Source organism: Punctularia strigosozonata (genome assembly GCF_000264995.1).
Source record: "Punctularia strigosozonata HHB-11173 SS5 unplaced genomic scaffold PUNSTscaffold_4, whole genome shotgun sequence".
Classification (NCBI taxonomy): domain Eukaryota; kingdom Fungi; phylum Basidiomycota; class Agaricomycetes; order Corticiales; family Punctulariaceae; genus Punctularia; species Punctularia strigosozonata.
In genome coordinates this window covers 1,343,418-1,359,413 of record NW_006767436.1, presented here as the reverse complement: position 1 = coordinate 1,359,413, position 15,996 = coordinate 1,343,418, and the positions used below count along the sequence as shown (strand labels likewise).

General features: G+C 56.2%; 6 protein-coding genes across 6 annotated transcripts; 4 read left to right on the top strand and 2 right to left on the bottom strand.

Annotated features, from left to right (window-relative positions):
* Positions 1–503: 503 nt before the first annotated feature.
* On the top strand, positions 504–3,953 carry PUNSTDRAFT_112474 (patatin-domain-containing protein; the record flags this gene model as incomplete). Its single annotated transcript, XM_007382099.1, has 17 exons — positions 504–568; positions 640–810; positions 901–940; positions 1,001–1,088; positions 1,148–1,203; positions 1,264–1,365; positions 1,430–1,536; positions 1,594–1,787; positions 1,842–2,181; positions 2,238–2,411; positions 2,463–2,503; positions 2,562–2,663; positions 2,721–2,791; positions 2,841–2,926; positions 2,984–3,008; positions 3,055–3,138; positions 3,186–3,953. The coding sequence occupies 17 exons, from the start codon at positions 504–506 to the stop codon at positions 3,951–3,953; spliced, it is 2,514 nt and encodes an 837-aa protein (XP_007382161.1).
* A 196-nt stretch (positions 3,954–4,149) lies between these two features.
* Positions 4,150–5,115, top strand: PUNSTDRAFT_65728 (uncharacterized protein; the record flags this gene model as incomplete). The annotated part of the gene is made up of 4 exons (XM_007382098.1): positions 4,150–4,383; positions 4,424–4,555; positions 4,616–4,801; positions 4,855–5,115. Coding segments are annotated over 4 exons (813 nt in total), but the record flags the coding sequence as incomplete, so codon positions are not given.
* A 210-nt stretch (positions 5,116–5,325) lies between these two features.
* On the bottom strand, positions 5,326–10,560 carry PUNSTDRAFT_51253 (uncharacterized protein). The gene is made up of 10 exons (XM_007382097.1): positions 9,726–10,560; positions 7,984–9,667; positions 7,134–7,934; positions 6,970–7,077; positions 6,813–6,917; positions 6,667–6,762; positions 6,495–6,614; positions 6,329–6,445; positions 5,593–6,273; positions 5,326–5,531 (listed from the first exon to the last, which is right to left on the bottom strand). The coding sequence occupies exons 1-10, from the start codon at positions 10,176–10,178 to the stop codon at positions 5,377–5,379; spliced, it is 4,320 nt and encodes a 1,439-aa protein (XP_007382159.1). The 5' UTR covers positions 10,179–10,560; the 3' UTR covers positions 5,326–5,376.
* A 140-nt stretch (positions 10,561–10,700) lies between these two features.
* PUNSTDRAFT_65075 (uncharacterized protein) lies at positions 10,701–12,172 on the top strand (the record flags this gene model as incomplete). The annotated part of the gene is made up of 3 exons (XM_007382096.1): positions 10,701–11,009; positions 11,051–11,154; positions 11,212–12,172. The coding sequence occupies 3 exons, from the start codon at positions 10,701–10,703 to the stop codon at positions 12,170–12,172; spliced, it is 1,374 nt and encodes a 457-aa protein (XP_007382158.1).
* A 92-nt stretch (positions 12,173–12,264) lies between these two features.
* PUNSTDRAFT_64873 (Pkinase-domain-containing protein) lies at positions 12,265–13,559 on the bottom strand (the record flags this gene model as incomplete). Its single annotated transcript, XM_007382095.1, has 5 exons — positions 12,265–12,358; positions 12,412–12,546; positions 12,602–12,796; positions 12,846–13,194; positions 13,247–13,559. 5 exons carry the CDS (start codon positions 13,557–13,559, stop codon positions 12,265–12,267), a joined length of 1,086 nt encoding a protein of 361 aa, XP_007382157.1.
* A 229-nt stretch (positions 13,560–13,788) lies between these two features.
* PUNSTDRAFT_51252 (uncharacterized protein) lies at positions 13,789–15,821 on the top strand. The gene is made up of 3 exons (XM_007382094.1): positions 13,789–14,619; positions 14,669–15,706; positions 15,769–15,821. The coding sequence occupies exon 1, from the start codon at positions 14,354–14,356 to the stop codon at positions 14,567–14,569; it is 216 nt and encodes a 71-aa protein (XP_007382156.1). The 5' UTR covers positions 13,789–14,353; the 3' UTR covers positions 14,570–14,619; positions 14,669–15,706; positions 15,769–15,821.
* Positions 15,822–15,996: the final 175 nt, after the last annotated feature.

Sequence of the window (15,996 nt, the reverse complement as noted above, 5' to 3'; positions counted from 1 at the left end):
TGGCCGCCGTCAGGCTCCAGCTGAACCCTTTATCCCGGTCGCTATGTGCGACTCGGCCCCGTCAGTCATTTGTGATGTCGACGTCGACGCTAAGTACTGCAGTTGGATACTGCACCGCTGCATAATCGTTATTCACCCCGGAAACGCGAGAAGCGGTGATTTTGGCCAGATGGAGACAAGAACCAAAGGTTCTATGCGCGGCATGGCCAGCTTTGAATTCTGCTGGCTTCCCCATGAGCAACAAAAAGGGCGACCCAAAGCAATGGTCGAAAGATCATCAGACCGGCACCCAATTATAGCCTGGCCGCTGCCTTAAGTTCAACAGACACGAATATTCGTATTGCCAGCGATCGAGCGGACCAGCGTTCTGAGCTTGCAGGAACAAGGTCGTGGTTTGCATTGCCAACGTGAGACAACGCGGACCAAATGAGACGCGCCGGCACGTGATCATCACGCTGGGCGTCCGGCGGAGTGCCTCGGCGTTGCGTCGCTAGTGCAGCTGCATGGATCTCTCATCCGACGATTCGACTTTTCACAAGGAAGTTACCGCAAATTACGTTGACGAAGCGTGCGTCGAATGGACAATGCATAGTGTTTTGCGCTTTATGTCCAAAAGATTGACATTTCGGTCAATGACAGCCACATCCAAGCATTTGAAGACGCCCTCCGCAACGATGTCTATATCAACGACAATGATGAGATACAGTCGCAACCGCCTAACTCTCCTGCATTGTCTGCTACAACGCACCGGGTTCGAAAGGTCTCTGCTTTGAGCGACTTTGCACCCATCAACCAGCGAGTCTCCAAACGGTATGCGTGCCGTTTGCGGCGGACTTCCCTATGTTCATGCCCCTAATACAGGGACCGGCGGAGGAGGAAGGGTCGAGGGCATGAAAAAAGGCAGGAGTGGCTATATATATTGCTTCGATGGCCCTTGCTGGTGCGTCTATACTCGCGGCAATCTGCCAGAAGTGGAAGTTGACTGGGGTCTTTCACGAAGGGATTCATATTTACCTTGATTGCCATCGAATTCGGCTTCTACGTGCTCATTCGCCAACTAGTCAACACCAAGGAGTGGTTCACCGCATGTGTGTCTTGAACTTGGTCTGGCGAACGAGGACAGCGACTCAAGATGAATACTGCTTAGGGCGCGGACGGAAGGGGCAACTCCGAAAGCAGCTTAGGGCGGCACGAACCTATGAGGTACGTATTCAGGCGCATGTCGCATTGAGGCGTAGTTCGGTGACCCTACACCTGCCATAGGAATGGAAAGCTGCTGCTGCTGCCCTCGACGAATATCTGGAGTTCGACGAGTGGAAAGCCGTCGACGAGGATCCCTATTATGACTGGAGACTTGTTCGCAAGGTGCGTAATGGTTTACCAATTTCAGAGACAACGTCAATTCAAGAACCATCTTATATACCACCAGGTTCGACGATCCCTAAGGACATTGCGCGAGAAGAATGACGTCCGCGGCGTGCTAGGGGTTTTAGAGACATCGATCCGGACAAACTTCGCTGGTGTCGAGTCCGCAAGGTATGCCCTGATCGTCGACAGCTTTGGCGTTGACCAATAACCTGGATCAACTTTTAGACTATACAGTGAAACGTTCTACGGCACCAAAAACCTTGTCGAATCCTATATCGATGAACAAGAACGCGCGCTTGCCTACATCCGAGAGTCAAAGGATCTTTCCAACGATGAAAAACGACGTTTCTTCAAGAGCGCCAACACTAACCTAGGCACCAGTGCCCTTTGTCTGTCGGGCGGTGCTAGCTTTGGATATTGTACGTGGTCCATCCGTCTCATCGTGTATTCGCTGCTTATCGGCCTTCTGGTAGATCACTTTGGAGTGGTCAAAGCTTTTCTTGACGCCGACCTCTTGCCGAGGGTCATAACGGGTACTTCAGCTGGTGGTGTGGTGGCGGCTATGGTTTGCACTCGTACAGACGACGAACTGAGGGCGCTTCTTCGTCCGGAACTTGCCGTCAAGCTTACGGCGTTCTCCGAGCCTTTTGGCGTGTGGGCCAAACGCCTGTGGCAGACGGGTGCCCGCTTTGACGCCATTCACTGGGCGCGGCAGTGCTCGTTCTTCACAAGAGGTTCCATGACTTTCAAGGAAGCGTATATGCGGACAGGAAGGGTATTGAACATTTCGGTTGTTCCTGCGGATCGACATTCGTGCGTAGACGTGATTAATTTTCCTAGCATTCCACTGAGTTCCTCATCTCTCTCAGTCCTACGAAGTTGCTGAACTATCTTACCACCCCGGACACTGTGATCTGGAGCGCGTTGCTTGCCTCCGCAGCCGTTCCAGGGATATTGAACCCCGTCGTTATCATGCAGAAGCTGAAGGATGGGCGTATCGTGCCATGGAACTGGGGCAGTAAGTTTAAGGACGGATCGTTAAGGTATAGTCTCCTATGCATTGCGCCATTGTCGATCATTCAAGCCGTGTTCAGAGTGGACATACCCCTCCAAGCTCTGAATCTATACTTCAACGGTCAGCACGCAAATCACCCTGTCGATGATACGGTCTTTTACACGGACCATCAATCCAGTGACTCATCCCGTAGTTTCGCAAGTCAATCCTCATGTGCACCTCTTCTTCTTCGCCCCTCGAGGTTCAGCTGGCAAACCCGTGGCTCATGGAAAAGGAAAAGGTCGGCGGCCATTCGCTTGAACGACACACACAATCCAACACTGTTCTTCGTTGATAGGCTGGCGCGGAAATTACTTGCTATCCGCAGCAGAACAGTGGCTGAAACTCGAATTGACGAAGAACTTTAAGGTGCGTCCGTAAGGAGCGCACACGTTATCGCCTCTCATGCCTTACGCAGGTTATCCGAGATTTGGAGCTCTTGCCGCAGTTACTAGGGCAGGATTGGTCAAGTGTGTTCCTCCAACGCTTTGATGGGACAGTGACGTGAGTTGGCTTTCCATCAATGCTGCAACTCGGTGACGCTCATTGTTTTGATTGTAGCATATGGCCAAGAGCTCGATTCACAGTCGGTATATAAACTTGTTCAGGAGCACGCCTGACGTGCATTTCAGGACTTTTTCAGAATTCTCAGCGACCCCGACCCGGTGAACTTGAAGAGAATGATGGCTCAAGGCGAGGCTGTGACATGGCCCAAGGTAATGCTACGTGTGCATATGTCGTATGTTTACTGATGCATGGACAGCTCCATATGATTGAAAACCGATACCGGCTGGAAAAGCAGATATACTTGGGCAGGCAAGCAGTGCGCAGATCGGCGCAGGCTCGGGATCGTGCAACTCCTGAATCCTCGACTCGGGTCGACCAGACGCCTGAGATGCTCTCCGCCGAAGCATTGTCAGCCATACCGATGAAGGAACCGCCACTATCTCTGGATACAGATGCAGAGGCTGAATTGGCAAAAGGAGCCGAGCATTACTACAAAAGCACCAGGCTCCTACGAAAGCTGGCCCACACACACAGTGTTGCACCTTTTCTTCCCAACGGCAAGCAGTCGGTCGATGAAGTCCGGGATCCGGCCCCGAACGGCAGGAATGTTACTAGGCGGAAGGCTGTCGCTGGGCTCTTCAGCAGTCCCCATAGCAGAGAGAATGAAAACGGCTTTGGGAGTGCTGCTGCACACAAAGCAGCGAATGCACCGACTCCAGATCCTCCTCCAGAAGGCGTAACAGCTCCTGCACCTCGGCCTTCTACGCCGCCTGCTGGCGGCACTCTGTTGCGTCGTCTGCGGACCACGTCGTTCCCTTCGTTTTCCCCCTTCTCCTCAGTCAAGGGCAAGGGCAAGGAACGCGCGACGCCAGTCAACGGCAATAGGAGCCCACCCGAAGAACAGTGGAACGATGATAGCTCTTCGGAAGACGATGGAACGTTGGAGGATGTGCGAAGGCATGTCTCCGCAGCAGAAGCAGCACAACATCTAGCTCCGGGTGAGGAAGGCGATGAAGGCTTTTAACGAGAAATTATAATCGCCACCATGTACGATATGCACTAACTTAGTACCTATACTCATGAGGGAATCGGGACGCTTTGTTGGATCCGTACCGATAACGTGACCGTTACGCGTGCGCGTTTGAGTCACAGAGAGGTCTGAGGCTTGGTCTGATCCAGTGGCTACTACACCGACCTCACAGCTTGGGCATCCTGGCCAGGTGTCCTCACCCACCCCCTCGGAGGACAGAAGACAGGCCCTTATAGCAGCCGCTTCTGCTGCTGAACGTCGAATTCAGCAAGCTACCCCTGATTCAGACGCAGCATTCGGTGCAGAGCGAGAGAAACGTCAAGCGTTTAGAAGATTGATCGATCCAGGCATCATGCGGCCCAACGGTCGCGAGCAGGCCGTCGACTCCTTGAAAGTGCTTAAGCGACCTACATTGCTGCCTCCTGTGGGATCTCATATTAACATTGAGTGGCGCATTCTGCTAGATTCTCTCTACGCTGGCTGAGAATCTGTTGCGTGAACCTGAAAATCCAAAGTTCCAACAGTTCAAACCAACCAACGACACAATCAAGAAGAAGGTAGTGGAAAGACAAGGCGTCCTCGAGTATGCCATTGCAGTCAGTATCATCATATCTACGGCCGGAGCGCCACACATCTACTGAACGGCGCATGAACAGCTTGGTTTCCGAGCCGAAGTCAAGAATTTCCAGCCGTACTACGTCTTTAACCAGCGGCACATGGATGACCTGCGGATAGGCGCGGCGATGTTGAGGGAAGCACTAGAGTTACAGACCGGGAAGATGACACGACAAGAACGGGCCAAGAAAGAAGAGAAAGCCGCCGCCGATGCGGTGGCAAAGAACGTTCGTATCGCACCCTGTGATGACTATGAGGATCCATCTGAGTCAATATGCAGGTTCATCTGGCATTCATTGATGACCGTAAAGCTAAGTTACTGCGCGACGAGCGTGAGAAACAATTGAGAGAGGCACGAGCAGCAGCCGCAGCTCGTGGAGTGACCGTTGCCAGGGCCGGTTCTGACGACGGCTCTGACGAACTGGACATACCGGGGTCAACTCGTAGGATGCCGGGAAGCGGGTATCGCCTCACCGACTCGAGTCCAGCAGAAGCTGATGATGACCCACCGGCGTACGACGGCAATGGGCCGCGTGTATGAAGCGTACGATATGGTATTATCACCATCACATTCCTCTGTCATTGTTCGCGTTTGCCTTCGTCCACTCTACCCATCCATGTTTGCTCAGTTCATGCTCCGGTTTCGATAACGACCACCATTTGCAATGTAGAATAAGACGAACATCCAGCGCGTACATAAGTTACAATCATAAAGAAGAGGGCGTGAAAGCAGAGATAGCTAATGAAGTCGGGGGAGTCTGATCCTATGCTACGAAGATGAAAACGTGGCCACGCTCATCTATTATGCGAAGGGGAACTTGGACCGGTCCAGCTTCGCGACGGAGACAGGTCTGGCACCCCCAGCGTTGGGCGCAGAAGGCAAGGGGGGACGCGGAGGCATAGGGAATTGTGCCAACGCTTCCTTAGTGATTCGCATGGGATGGTCGGGTGCGTTACCTAGAAAGATGGAATGAATCGAATGAGTATCGGCGGATATCTAATGGGTCATCACACTGACTTGTTGAATTGGTCGCAGTGTTGAATGCGCGGGCTCGCTCCAGGACCAGGCTATTCCGCTTCATCAGCGCGTGAGGTCTCGTAGCACTTGACAACGACCTTGAGCGGTCAAGCGATTCCGCAGTAGGATGCGGTGCGGGCATCGACTCTAGTTTCGATGACTCTGCACTGTCTGGAAGTGATGACATGCTGGTCATTGTACCCCTGATGCTTGGTAACGGCCGAGTGGCAGAGGACAAGTGGCGACCCAATCCGGCGGAACGGCTTGAAGGGAGGGTGGTCGAAGGTGCAGTCGCGAGCTTCATATCAGGTGTTAAAGGGCTGGCAGGTATCGGTGGTAACCTCCTCGAGGGCGCAGGTGATGGTGGACCCATTCTTGCGGGCACAGCCGCAAGAGACGGCGCGGCCGGTCGTGAGCTTAGGCTTCCGGAACGGGAGCGGGATATCGGAACGGATACCACTGAGCGCGGTGATTCTACCTGAGTAATGGAGTTCATGCCACCCTCGCTCATCACTTGATCATGTAGCTGCGCGTGGGTATGGATTCGGCGACGAAAAAGACCGGGGAAGTGCGCGACAACTTCATCGTGGAGCTCCCTGTGGGAGCGGTGATGACGTCCGTATACAGCGGGAGCATGCGTCGAGCCAGGATAGATCGCGAAGCACGGGTATTCAGCAGCGTCTGAAAGGCTTGGAATCAGTACACGGCCTGAAGAAGCAGCTATCATTGCACTGACATATCTGGAAAGCAGGATACTTTGCCGGAAGTCTAACAGACAATGGTCGGCATAAAGTCAGTTCCCCCATGGAAACCTCCCCTGGATAGATCTCGAACGCGGGATACTGCGCCGGATCTACAATCACGTTCAGAATCAGACAATGGGCGAAGCCTAGAAAACTCACAATTATTGAAGGCGGGGTAGGCAGGTGCAAGGACCACGGACGTCGATTTCTGATATGCCTCAACACTGCCGTCGCAAACCTCACCCGGATAAATCTCGAAGTACGGATATTGTGACGGATCTGGGGCGTCGAGATCACTAAGTGGACGGCTTGAAATAATGACCTCGCTCACAGATGCACATGATGGGGTACATGGCAACAAGCTCTACGTCTTCGCCAGCCAAACTTGCCATCGGGTAAATCTCTAGATGGGGATACACAGCAGGATCTTCATAATTGTCAGCGGAAGGACGGATGAAAAGAACGGGGTGCGCTCACAGATACGTAAGAAGGGATAAACAACGTCGAAGCCAGTCCAGGAGGGTGCATCCTCAGCGACGATCACAGCAGGATAAATGCTGAATTGTGGATACACAGCTGGATCTAACCTAGTGTTAACCAAATGGGTCGAGCGCATGCAAGGGAAGGAGCTTACAGAGATCAAAGGCAGGATACACCGTATCAAAGCCCGTCCACGACAATGGCTCCTCCAAGCATGCCGCCACAGCCGGATATATCTCCAGATGGGGATAAGCCGCTGGATCTAAGGCAAAAACAAGATTGAGAAATCGGAGGGACGCCCCATGTTGCAAGACTCACAAATGCAAAGATGGGGATACGTCGACAAAGAGACCGGAGTGCTGTTCAACGTGTCGGCCCGCTCACGTCTTGGCGGTGGCAGGCGAGGGCTCATGGGCATCATCTGGGCAGTGCGCGGCAGACGTGGAACGGGGGGCATGGGCGCCCTCGTGATGGACAACCGCCGACGAATTGGCATCGGGGACTTGAGAGGCCTTCGGACGTTGTTTCCTCCAGCAATGATCCTGGTGGGCGGGGCTTTGCGTGCATTCGGCGAGATCGGCGACGAGACTTCCTGCGACGGGTAGATGACCAAATGAGGATAATGCGAAACAGCGCCGCTCAGCGAGACCGAAAGGGACTTGTAGTAAAACGTATCGTCGATCTTTTGTCCCTGGGGGTACAGGACTATGTCAGGGTACTGCCCAACCACTGTTTGGCGGTGGATGAACGAAGATTGGTCCCGGCCGGGGTAGATGTCGAATGCAGGGTACAACATAGAGGCGCCATCTAGGAGGACGCGAAGACTCTTGTAGTAGTACGTATCGTCAATCCTCTGGTCAGCGGGATAAAGGTCGAAATCCGGGTACTCTCGAGATGCCTGACGGGAAGCGATGCGAATTCGATGCACGTTCAGCGCATTCGCAGCAATGAGCCCAGTCGCGCTCGGATATATGCAGATTGTTGGGTAGCTTGCCGGGTAGAGATTGAACGCAGGGTAGGCAGCACGCAAGACGACCGACTGCGACTTGTAGTACGACGATTCATCAACAGCAACCGGAGCATATATATCTGAAACGTTGTAAGGATACACGGCCGGGTCTACCATAGCGATCAGTCCAGTTCAGTCACGGCGGAGGACATAACTCACAGATGTCGAGGATTGGGTACTCCTTCGCAAGCTTGACAGCTACTCCGGTTGTCCTCGAAGCCTTGACACGCTCTATCCGCGGCACAACCGGATACAACTCGATGTTGGGATATACCGCCGGGTAAAGGTTGAAAGCCGGATACCTCGCGATGAGGCTGACGGGCAGCGACTTGGACACGTCCACCTTGAGCTCGCCTGCCTTCGGCGGGTACAGGTCGAAATGAGGATATGCAGCAGCGTACAAGCGAAGATACGGGTAGGCTGCGTCCCCATGGGGTTCACCAGGAGCGGTCTTTGGCACGACCTCCCGATGAGCTGTGTAAGGCCAGACGTGATTCCACACAGCGCCTTTCCAAGCGTTGTAGTAAGGGAAGACGAGGCTACGAGCCGGCAGGGCAAAGTGGCCGTGGACGGGGGAGAACATCGCGCGATGTCCAAGATCAACCGAGGACGCGCGACTGAAGGTGCTCAGCGCGGGAGACGCGGGCCACGAAGGCGGTCCCCAGCTCGTGGCGGTCGTCGGTGTCGCTGGACGGCTGAAGACAGCGCGGTCGCCAAGGTGTACGGACGGCGGGCGGCTGTACTCTGCGGGCGACGCTGGCCAGGAAGCGGGGCCCCAGCTTGTCGCCGTCGTCGGCGTGGGCGGGCAATCCGACATCATGCGCATGCCGAGATCTGGGCTAGGCAACCGCCAGGCGTTCGAGACGGGCGAGTACTCGACGTCGTAGTCCTCCGGGCCGAATGATGTGCACACAGACGGCGTGAGGCACACGGAGCCCTGCAGGCGCCTGTCGAGATGCGGAGACAGGACGTATTCCCAGGCGACCGGGGATATGCTCGCGTCGCTCGGTGGCCCCGCGCTCGAGATGCTCCACGTGAAGTCGTCTAAGTTGAGCTCGGACTGCACCTCCTCCTCCTCTGCTGCTGCGCGGGCGATAATCGGGTCATTGAGCGAAACCGAGTTGGGCAGGTTTGCCGGGTCGAGGCTGACCTGCCCACGCGCGGCCATGGGTGTCTTGAGCACCGTCGCACTCTCCCGCCAGGTGTTCACGCGCGATTCGAGGTCGCGCTTCGCGGACTGCGGCTCCTCCTGTTGAGCGATCGGCGTCAGCGTGTGACTCCGCTGCTCGGGCGGGATCTGTTCGGAGTACGGTGGAGAGGGGCGCAGCGGGGGCGGCACGGGAGCTCTGAAGGAGAGCTGAGAGGCGGTCTCGAATCGGTCGAGGAGCGATAATTTGCGCGGTACATGTCGCTGCGCAGGGGTTCGCTGGATGATGGACGCGGCGTCGGGGACGTCGTCGGGCGAGCTCTCTTCAACATAACTCCGACGGTCGTCTCCGAGGCCCACGCTGCCCCGGCTATCGTGTCGCCAATGTGAGAGCGACGGAGGCACCGAGATGGGGAGGTCGGCGGCCTCCCTGCGAGACGCGGTCAGCCAAGGCTCGTACCACCTTGCTTTGCGGAGGTCGAGATCGAACTCGATGCGGCCGCCAATCGGGAGTGGATGTGCAGGGGCCTGAGGTGCCCGGGCGTCGAACAGGTGTCCCCAGAGGAGCGACCAGGTTTCCTCCGAGATGCGGGGAGTCATCGTGATCCCGGCCTCCGTCATGTGCAAATACAGGCATATCCCTGTGGTGCTCGGGAAGCTGAACTCTTTCGCAATCGCCGTGAGCTGACCGTACATCTGAGAGTGCAGTCAGAACCAAACATAATCGCTGATGGCACCAAATGCGAGTACTCACTGTAGGGAACAACGGCATCAGGATCCCGTGCGACAGACGGTGTTGCGGCCCGGTCGAGAGCGTGTGTCCGACGTGGTGACTCTGCGCCTCCGAAATTGTAGCAGGAGGGAGAACGACGACGAGCCAGCGAAGATTTCTCTGTGCTGAGCGGTCACGGCTCTCGCGGTCCCTCGTGTCCCGCAGTCCAGAGTTGATGTAGGCGACCCGTCGCAACCGAGCCCCGGGAGTCTCCGTCGGGTTGGTCGAAGATCCTGGCACCGGGGCGTGGCTTGTCGCAGGCTCGGTCTCTAACCCAAGGCCGCTAGACGCCATCTGTATCGGGACGGTCGCGTGGGAGAGGTGGTGGGCGGCCATGAACTCGGACTCGGTGTCTGGCGGGCTGAGCGGGTGGGCCGGGCGAGGGACGTCGAAGGGCGAGGGCTTGTTGAAGACGGGATTGGTGAGACGAGACATCACTCCGGGTGGCAAACAAATCTCTGAAATTGAAGAAGCGGTGAAAGGAACGAAGGACGAAGAAGGTGAGAGGGGGGTCGCAGGAAGCCGTCTAGCAGCTTAGCTGGAAGGACGCTGGGGTCGTCTTTGCAGTCGTCGGAACGAAAGGAGAAGGGCACGAGCAGCTACGAGCACGAGCAGGGCAGCCGTAGGAGCACGACGTGCGAGGGAAGGCGAAAGGTGCTTAAGAGAGCCGGGGGCGCCGTCGGGCGTGATTGGGTATCAAGTCGTGATGGCGACCGGGCGGGCGAGGGAAGATGCAGCCTCTCACAGGCCGTCCACCTCAGCAAATGCCGTGCGAGCCTCTCAGCCCAGCTGATGATAATCAAAGAGCAGACGCCGTATCTCACCAGACCCACAGCAAGTGCACCAAAGATGCACCACAGTCACGGATGTTGAGAACGAGCGCGAGACGGCCTCGAGAGACGCGCTATTAGTCGCCCGGTGATGCACCGCCACCATTGACCGTGTCCCCGCCACACGATGGACCAGAAACTCGCCCAGGTCGCCGCACTCTATCAGAAGGACAAGGGCGCCGCCTACCAAGCACTCGTGAACGATGTCTTTGCTACGACCAGTCAGCCAACGTTCTCTCGAGATCTGCACGCTCTCGTGGAATCGGTCGTCAATCAAGATAGCGTGGTTGTCGGCCGCCAGGTGCTCTCCGAGATCGTGAAGAAGTTCAAGGACATCTCGGACAGCGACCTACGGAAAAAGGTCGTCCAGATTACCCTCGACGTCGTACAGCCGCGGCTAGTGAGCTACGAAGAGCAGGCGAGTTTGATCGCGTCCGTCCACCTTCCGTGCTCTGATACCCACGTTCGCCCCACTAGGTGAACGCCCTGCGATATCAGTTGGCAGAAATCCTGGAATCGGAGGAGGAATGGAGTGAAGCCGCACGAGTGCTCATGGGCATTTCGCTTGATTCTGCCAACAGGTGAACCACGCCGCTCAGGTCGCCGCCTACAGTTTCCTGACAGGTAGCCACCTATAGGACAGGCAACGACGAAGAGAAATTCAAGCTCTACGTCTACATCATCCGCCTCCTCCTCGAAGACGAAGACTCCGTCCAAGCCGAGACGTACTATAACCGCGCCGCGCTCCTTGTCGGCTCATGCCAGGACAAGGCGACCCTCCTCTCCTTCAAGCTCTGCCAGGCCCGCATCATGGACTATAGCCGGCGTTTCCTCGAAGCTGCCGCACGTTACCACGACCTCTCCTGGACAGGCGAGATTGACGAGGACGAACGCCAGTTCATGCTCTCCGCCGCCGTCACCTGCGCCGTCCTCGCCCCCGCCGGCCCAAACCGCTCCCGACTCCTCGCTTCCCTCTGCCGCGACGAGCGCACGTCCGAGCTCCCAACGCACAACATCCTCTCCAAGATGTTTCTCGACCACATTCTCCGCCCGGCCGAAGTCAAGGAGTTCGAGAAGACACTCAAGCCCCACCAGCTCGCGAAGATCTCGCTCTCGGTCAACGAGCGGCTCGCAGCCGCGGTCGAGGCTGATGATGACAACGACGATGACAAAGAGCCCAACGTGAGCACGCGAAGGGGCCCGTCGACCGTGCTGGACCGCGCCGTGCTCGAGCACAACCTGCTCGCGAGCTCGAAAATCTACAAGAACATCACCTTCCGCGGCCTAGGTGCGCTGCTCGACCTCACCCCTGGTGCGGCCGAGACGATGGCGCGCAAGATGATCGAGCAAGGACGTCTTAAGGCCTCGATCGACCAGGTTGACAAGCTCATATGGTTCGAGAGCGAGCGCGAGGAAGACAATGCCCAGGGCAAGGCCGGCGGCCTCGGCGATGTCGAGCAAGAGGAGGAAGATACCGGCGCCCCGTTCACCAAGCAATGGGATATGCAGATCCGCATGACGGCCGCCAACGTCGAGTCCATCGTGCAGCACCTCACCGAAAAGAGGGCTGCACGGCTAGCAGCGGCATCTCAAGCCTGAACCTGATTCATGCATCTTGTACTAGCGCCGTGTAGAGTATGGAGGATGATAGTCAGAATGGGTACACTGCAAACGCTATCAGCGTGTGTATATCACGCCTGACCGGGACCCTCGGTCTTTCGCTTCTTCTTCGCTCGCTCGCGCTTGGTCTCAAGCTCGTGCCACTCTCCTTCAAGGCTTGAGAGGCTATGTATGTCGCGAGTGAGGCAATGGGAATCGGATGGGTTATTCCGACTTACTCGGTGGGTAACACAGCGGGCGGATCTTCTTGTGTGAAGTAAGGCGCATCGAGAGCTTGCACCGCACTGATGCGTCGCGAGGGCTCATAATCAAGCAGTTGCTCCGCTAGATCGAGGGCGGCTGGTGACATCCACCTATACACAAGTCAAGGTCAACACCGTTGCCATATATGCGTCTTTGGACACATACTTTTGGAACAAACCCCGAAAGTGATTTGGGATAACTTCCTTCGGCTTCACCAATTCAAACCACGGCAGCTCGGTCACGCCTGGCCATCGTTCAGTGGTCGGTGTGCCCAATATCTTGAAGATGACGTCCAACTGGTGGATCTCATCGTTGCCCTGGAAGACTGGCTTCTTTGTAAACAGCTCGAGCATGATACATCTATGGTAACGATGAGATGGGTGCTGGGCCAACGCCTGAGAATACACACCCTGCGCTCCACATGTCAACTTCAGGTCCATATACAGTCGCGCCATAGAGCAGTTCTGGCGGCCGGTACCAGAGCGTGATAACTCGGTTGGTGTAATCGCTTCTTCGCCGCTTCTGATAGAAACGTGCGAGACCGAAGTCAGCAAGCTTCAATTCTCCACGATTGTTCACGAGTATGTTCGAGCCCTTAATGTCGCGGTGTATAACACCTTTGTGATGGAGATAGGCGAGACCAGCAAGCATTTGCTGGCACAGCGATTTCAAGTTGGCATCCGTGAATGAGAACTGTGTTTGCGACAGGATACCCGTAAGATCGTGGTCCATATACTCGAAAACCATATACACGTTGCCTGATGAGGCAAGTTTCAGTGGACACAATCGTGTTTCGGACAATTCACACACCATTAGAGACCATCATCTCGTACAGGCGCACGATGTTCTCGTGTCTGAGCGACTGCAAGAGCTTGATTTCTCGCATCGCCGTCACAGGGAAGCCATCGCGCTCCGCTTCCATCCGAATGCGTTTGAGAGCGACATGAACACCAGTTACAGCGTTCCGAGCCTTGTAAACTTTGCCGAACGTCCCTTCACCGACCTGGCTGACAATGGAGTAGAGTTCCTGCGGTGGCGGCGGCGGCAGCGGCAGCGGCGAAGGGGTAATTTGCCCCGCGCGATCTGTCCCGGGCAAATTCTCATTGCTGACGTCGCTGGTCATGTCTCCGTCATTCGCCCGTTTGGTCGCTCCTACCGTCTGAGCAGGGACGGCCTGCTCGGCGTCGGTAGAGACCGGCGTGTGTCCTCGTGAGGGTTCTGTTGATTCTCGCCCAGACCGGACGCCATTAGATTGAGCTCGGGTTGATGGACTATTGTCCCGCTCAGGAGTGCGTTCAGCAGCATGTTCTACTCTCCCAACGACGGTGGGTTGAACGGAGGCGGTAGTTGTAGTAGCGCTTGCAGCAGTATCCTCCTCTTCGTCCGAGGGAAAGAATCGTTTCATCGACGAGCTCGCAGCGCCGATGGGCCGGAAACCAGGTTTCCCTGCGGGACGCGCGGAGAACATGGGTGGAGATGACTTTGCAGGGGGTGCGCCTACAACCGTGATGGTACCGGCATTCGGCGTAGGCTGAGGTGGGGGGCCCATACTCGTGGCTCCGATTGATACATCTACCGAATTAGCATGGACATTTGCATTTCCGGCTGCCGCTGCTGCTTGTTCAGCATGCCTGCCGTTCGTGTGCTTCAGGCTAATCGGGGCAATGCGGTCCTTGCCCCCTTCACGGGGAAGCAGCTCCTTCGATGTCTTGAGCAGAGTCGCCTTCGACAATGATATACTGTCAACGGAAGTCGCTGGAGGTAAACGATGCTTGGGTTTCGGGCGATTCAGGGGGCTATGACTCCTGGATCTGCTTCTGCTTCGCCCAGGGCTTGAAATGGACGAGACACTGGGACGCCGTCCACGCCCGCGGCTCTCTGCTGGCGATCTAGACGAACGAGAAGGCGTACGACGAGATGGGCGCCCTTGAGGCTTTCGAGGCGTCCGCCTGTCTTCCGGACTCCGACTGCGCCGATCGGTCAAGCTGGAATCGCGCTTTCTTCGCTTGGAAGTCTCGGACCATGCAGGTGAACGACTGCGACTGGTTCGACGGGAGTAATGAGATGCAGCTGGCGAACGTGAACGAGAGCGGGATCTTGAACGCGAAGGGGATCGCTGGCGGCGCTTCTTAGAGGTTTTGTCATTTTTTGAGGAAGTCCCGGCAGGTGTGCGCCGAGTCCAACTGATGGGCGCTTGAGCAACGATGGATGCCGAGCAAAGTGGCTACTCACTTGTTTGGTCCCTCGTCGTGGGTACGTTCCCTTTGCTGTTTCCGCGGATTGAAGTTGTTCCTGTTCTTTTTCGACTTCTTGTTGTTGTAATTATTTCGATAATTTTGTTGGTTCTTCGGCGTATAGCTGGACGCCTCTCGAGAACGCCAGGACGCGGCCGGTTCCCAAGAACGATCCTCCGCCGGCTCCCGAGAGGAAGTTGCATTGTGTGAGTTACCCCATTGCCTTCGTGGTGCATCGGTCCATCCATCATCATGCTGCGCACTAGGCCGCGTCGATTGGCGCCATTCCCCCTCGTAATCCCTAGGGCGTTCGTACGCGTCGTCGTATCTGCCCCGTTCGTCGGCCCTGGACCGGCCTCGCTCAGCATGGTATTGATCGCTCCGAGTGTCTTCTGCATAAACTTCAGGACCTCGATCGTACCAGTCCCTGGACTCTGTATATGACTTCGTCTCGTAGCGGTCAGGCCATTGAGCATTTGACGACGAGTGATGTGCACGCCCATTCCAACCGCTGTCTTCACGGGGGTCAGGATGTTCATACGTCGGCTCCCTCACGCTCCGCCCAAACGGGTCCGATGACTGATGTCCATATCCGTCTTCGTGCCTCCAGTCGTCGGCGCGACGGGTGGATGAACTCGGCTCTCTGTCCAATTCGTACGTTGAAGACGTTCGGTAGCTTTCTGTAGGATGGGCATAGCTGTACGACGCCGAATACTCATCGACACGGTCATCTCTGCGGGAGCCACCACGGGTCGTACGGTCTTCGTCGCGACCCTTGTCGCGGTGTCTTCGAGGCCGACCATATGAGTTCATGTCCGCTCAGAGAGGCAAGAACGCTGCTCGACGGGTGAGAGCGACAGTCAAGGGGAGAGCGAGAGAAACGCTCGCGCGTCGTGACAGCGGGACACAAGAGCGAAGTGGAAATATTTACTCAGGTCGTCGAGCGCGCCCTTCGAGCCACGCAGAATGCCAGTTGCCACAATGTGATGTTCAGAGAAACGATGGTTGAGAGCATAAACGAGGTGATTGTGAGGTACTGATGCGATGGTGGTAGTTGGAGGTTAGCCGAGGCGCCCGACGAGAATATGAGCAACGTACGTCGTACAGCACAATCACCAAGGAAGATTGTAGGGTGACTTGTGAGCTGTGCGTTATCCGGCGAGGACTGTATGGTATAGCGAGACAATATTGCCTACAGCTGGGCATGCCCGCCGTCGACGGAAGCGGCAGTGACGAGAGGCCGTGGCGGCGGGCGCATCACACCATGACCGATCTCGCCCACATATCCCTGCCTCCACTTGCCACGCCTATCCGGAACAATGAGGT

Coding starts and splice junctions, on each gene's coding strand:
- PUNSTDRAFT_51253 (XM_007382097.1), bottom strand. CDS start 10,178: ATGTCTCGTCTCACCAATCCCGTCTTCAACAAGCCCTCGCCCTTCGAC. Junction 7,078..7,133: donor GTATCCCCATCTTTGCATTT/GTGAGTCTTGCA, acceptor TTTTTGCCTTAG/ATCCAGCGGCTTATCCCCAT. Junction 6,763..6,812: donor TTATCCCTTCTTACGTATCT/GTGAGCGCACCC, acceptor ACAATTATGAAG/ATCCTGCTGTGTATCCCCAT.
- PUNSTDRAFT_51252 (XM_007382094.1), top strand. CDS start 14,354: ATGGGCGCCCTTGAGGCTTTCGAGGCGTCCGCCTGTCTTCCGGACTCC.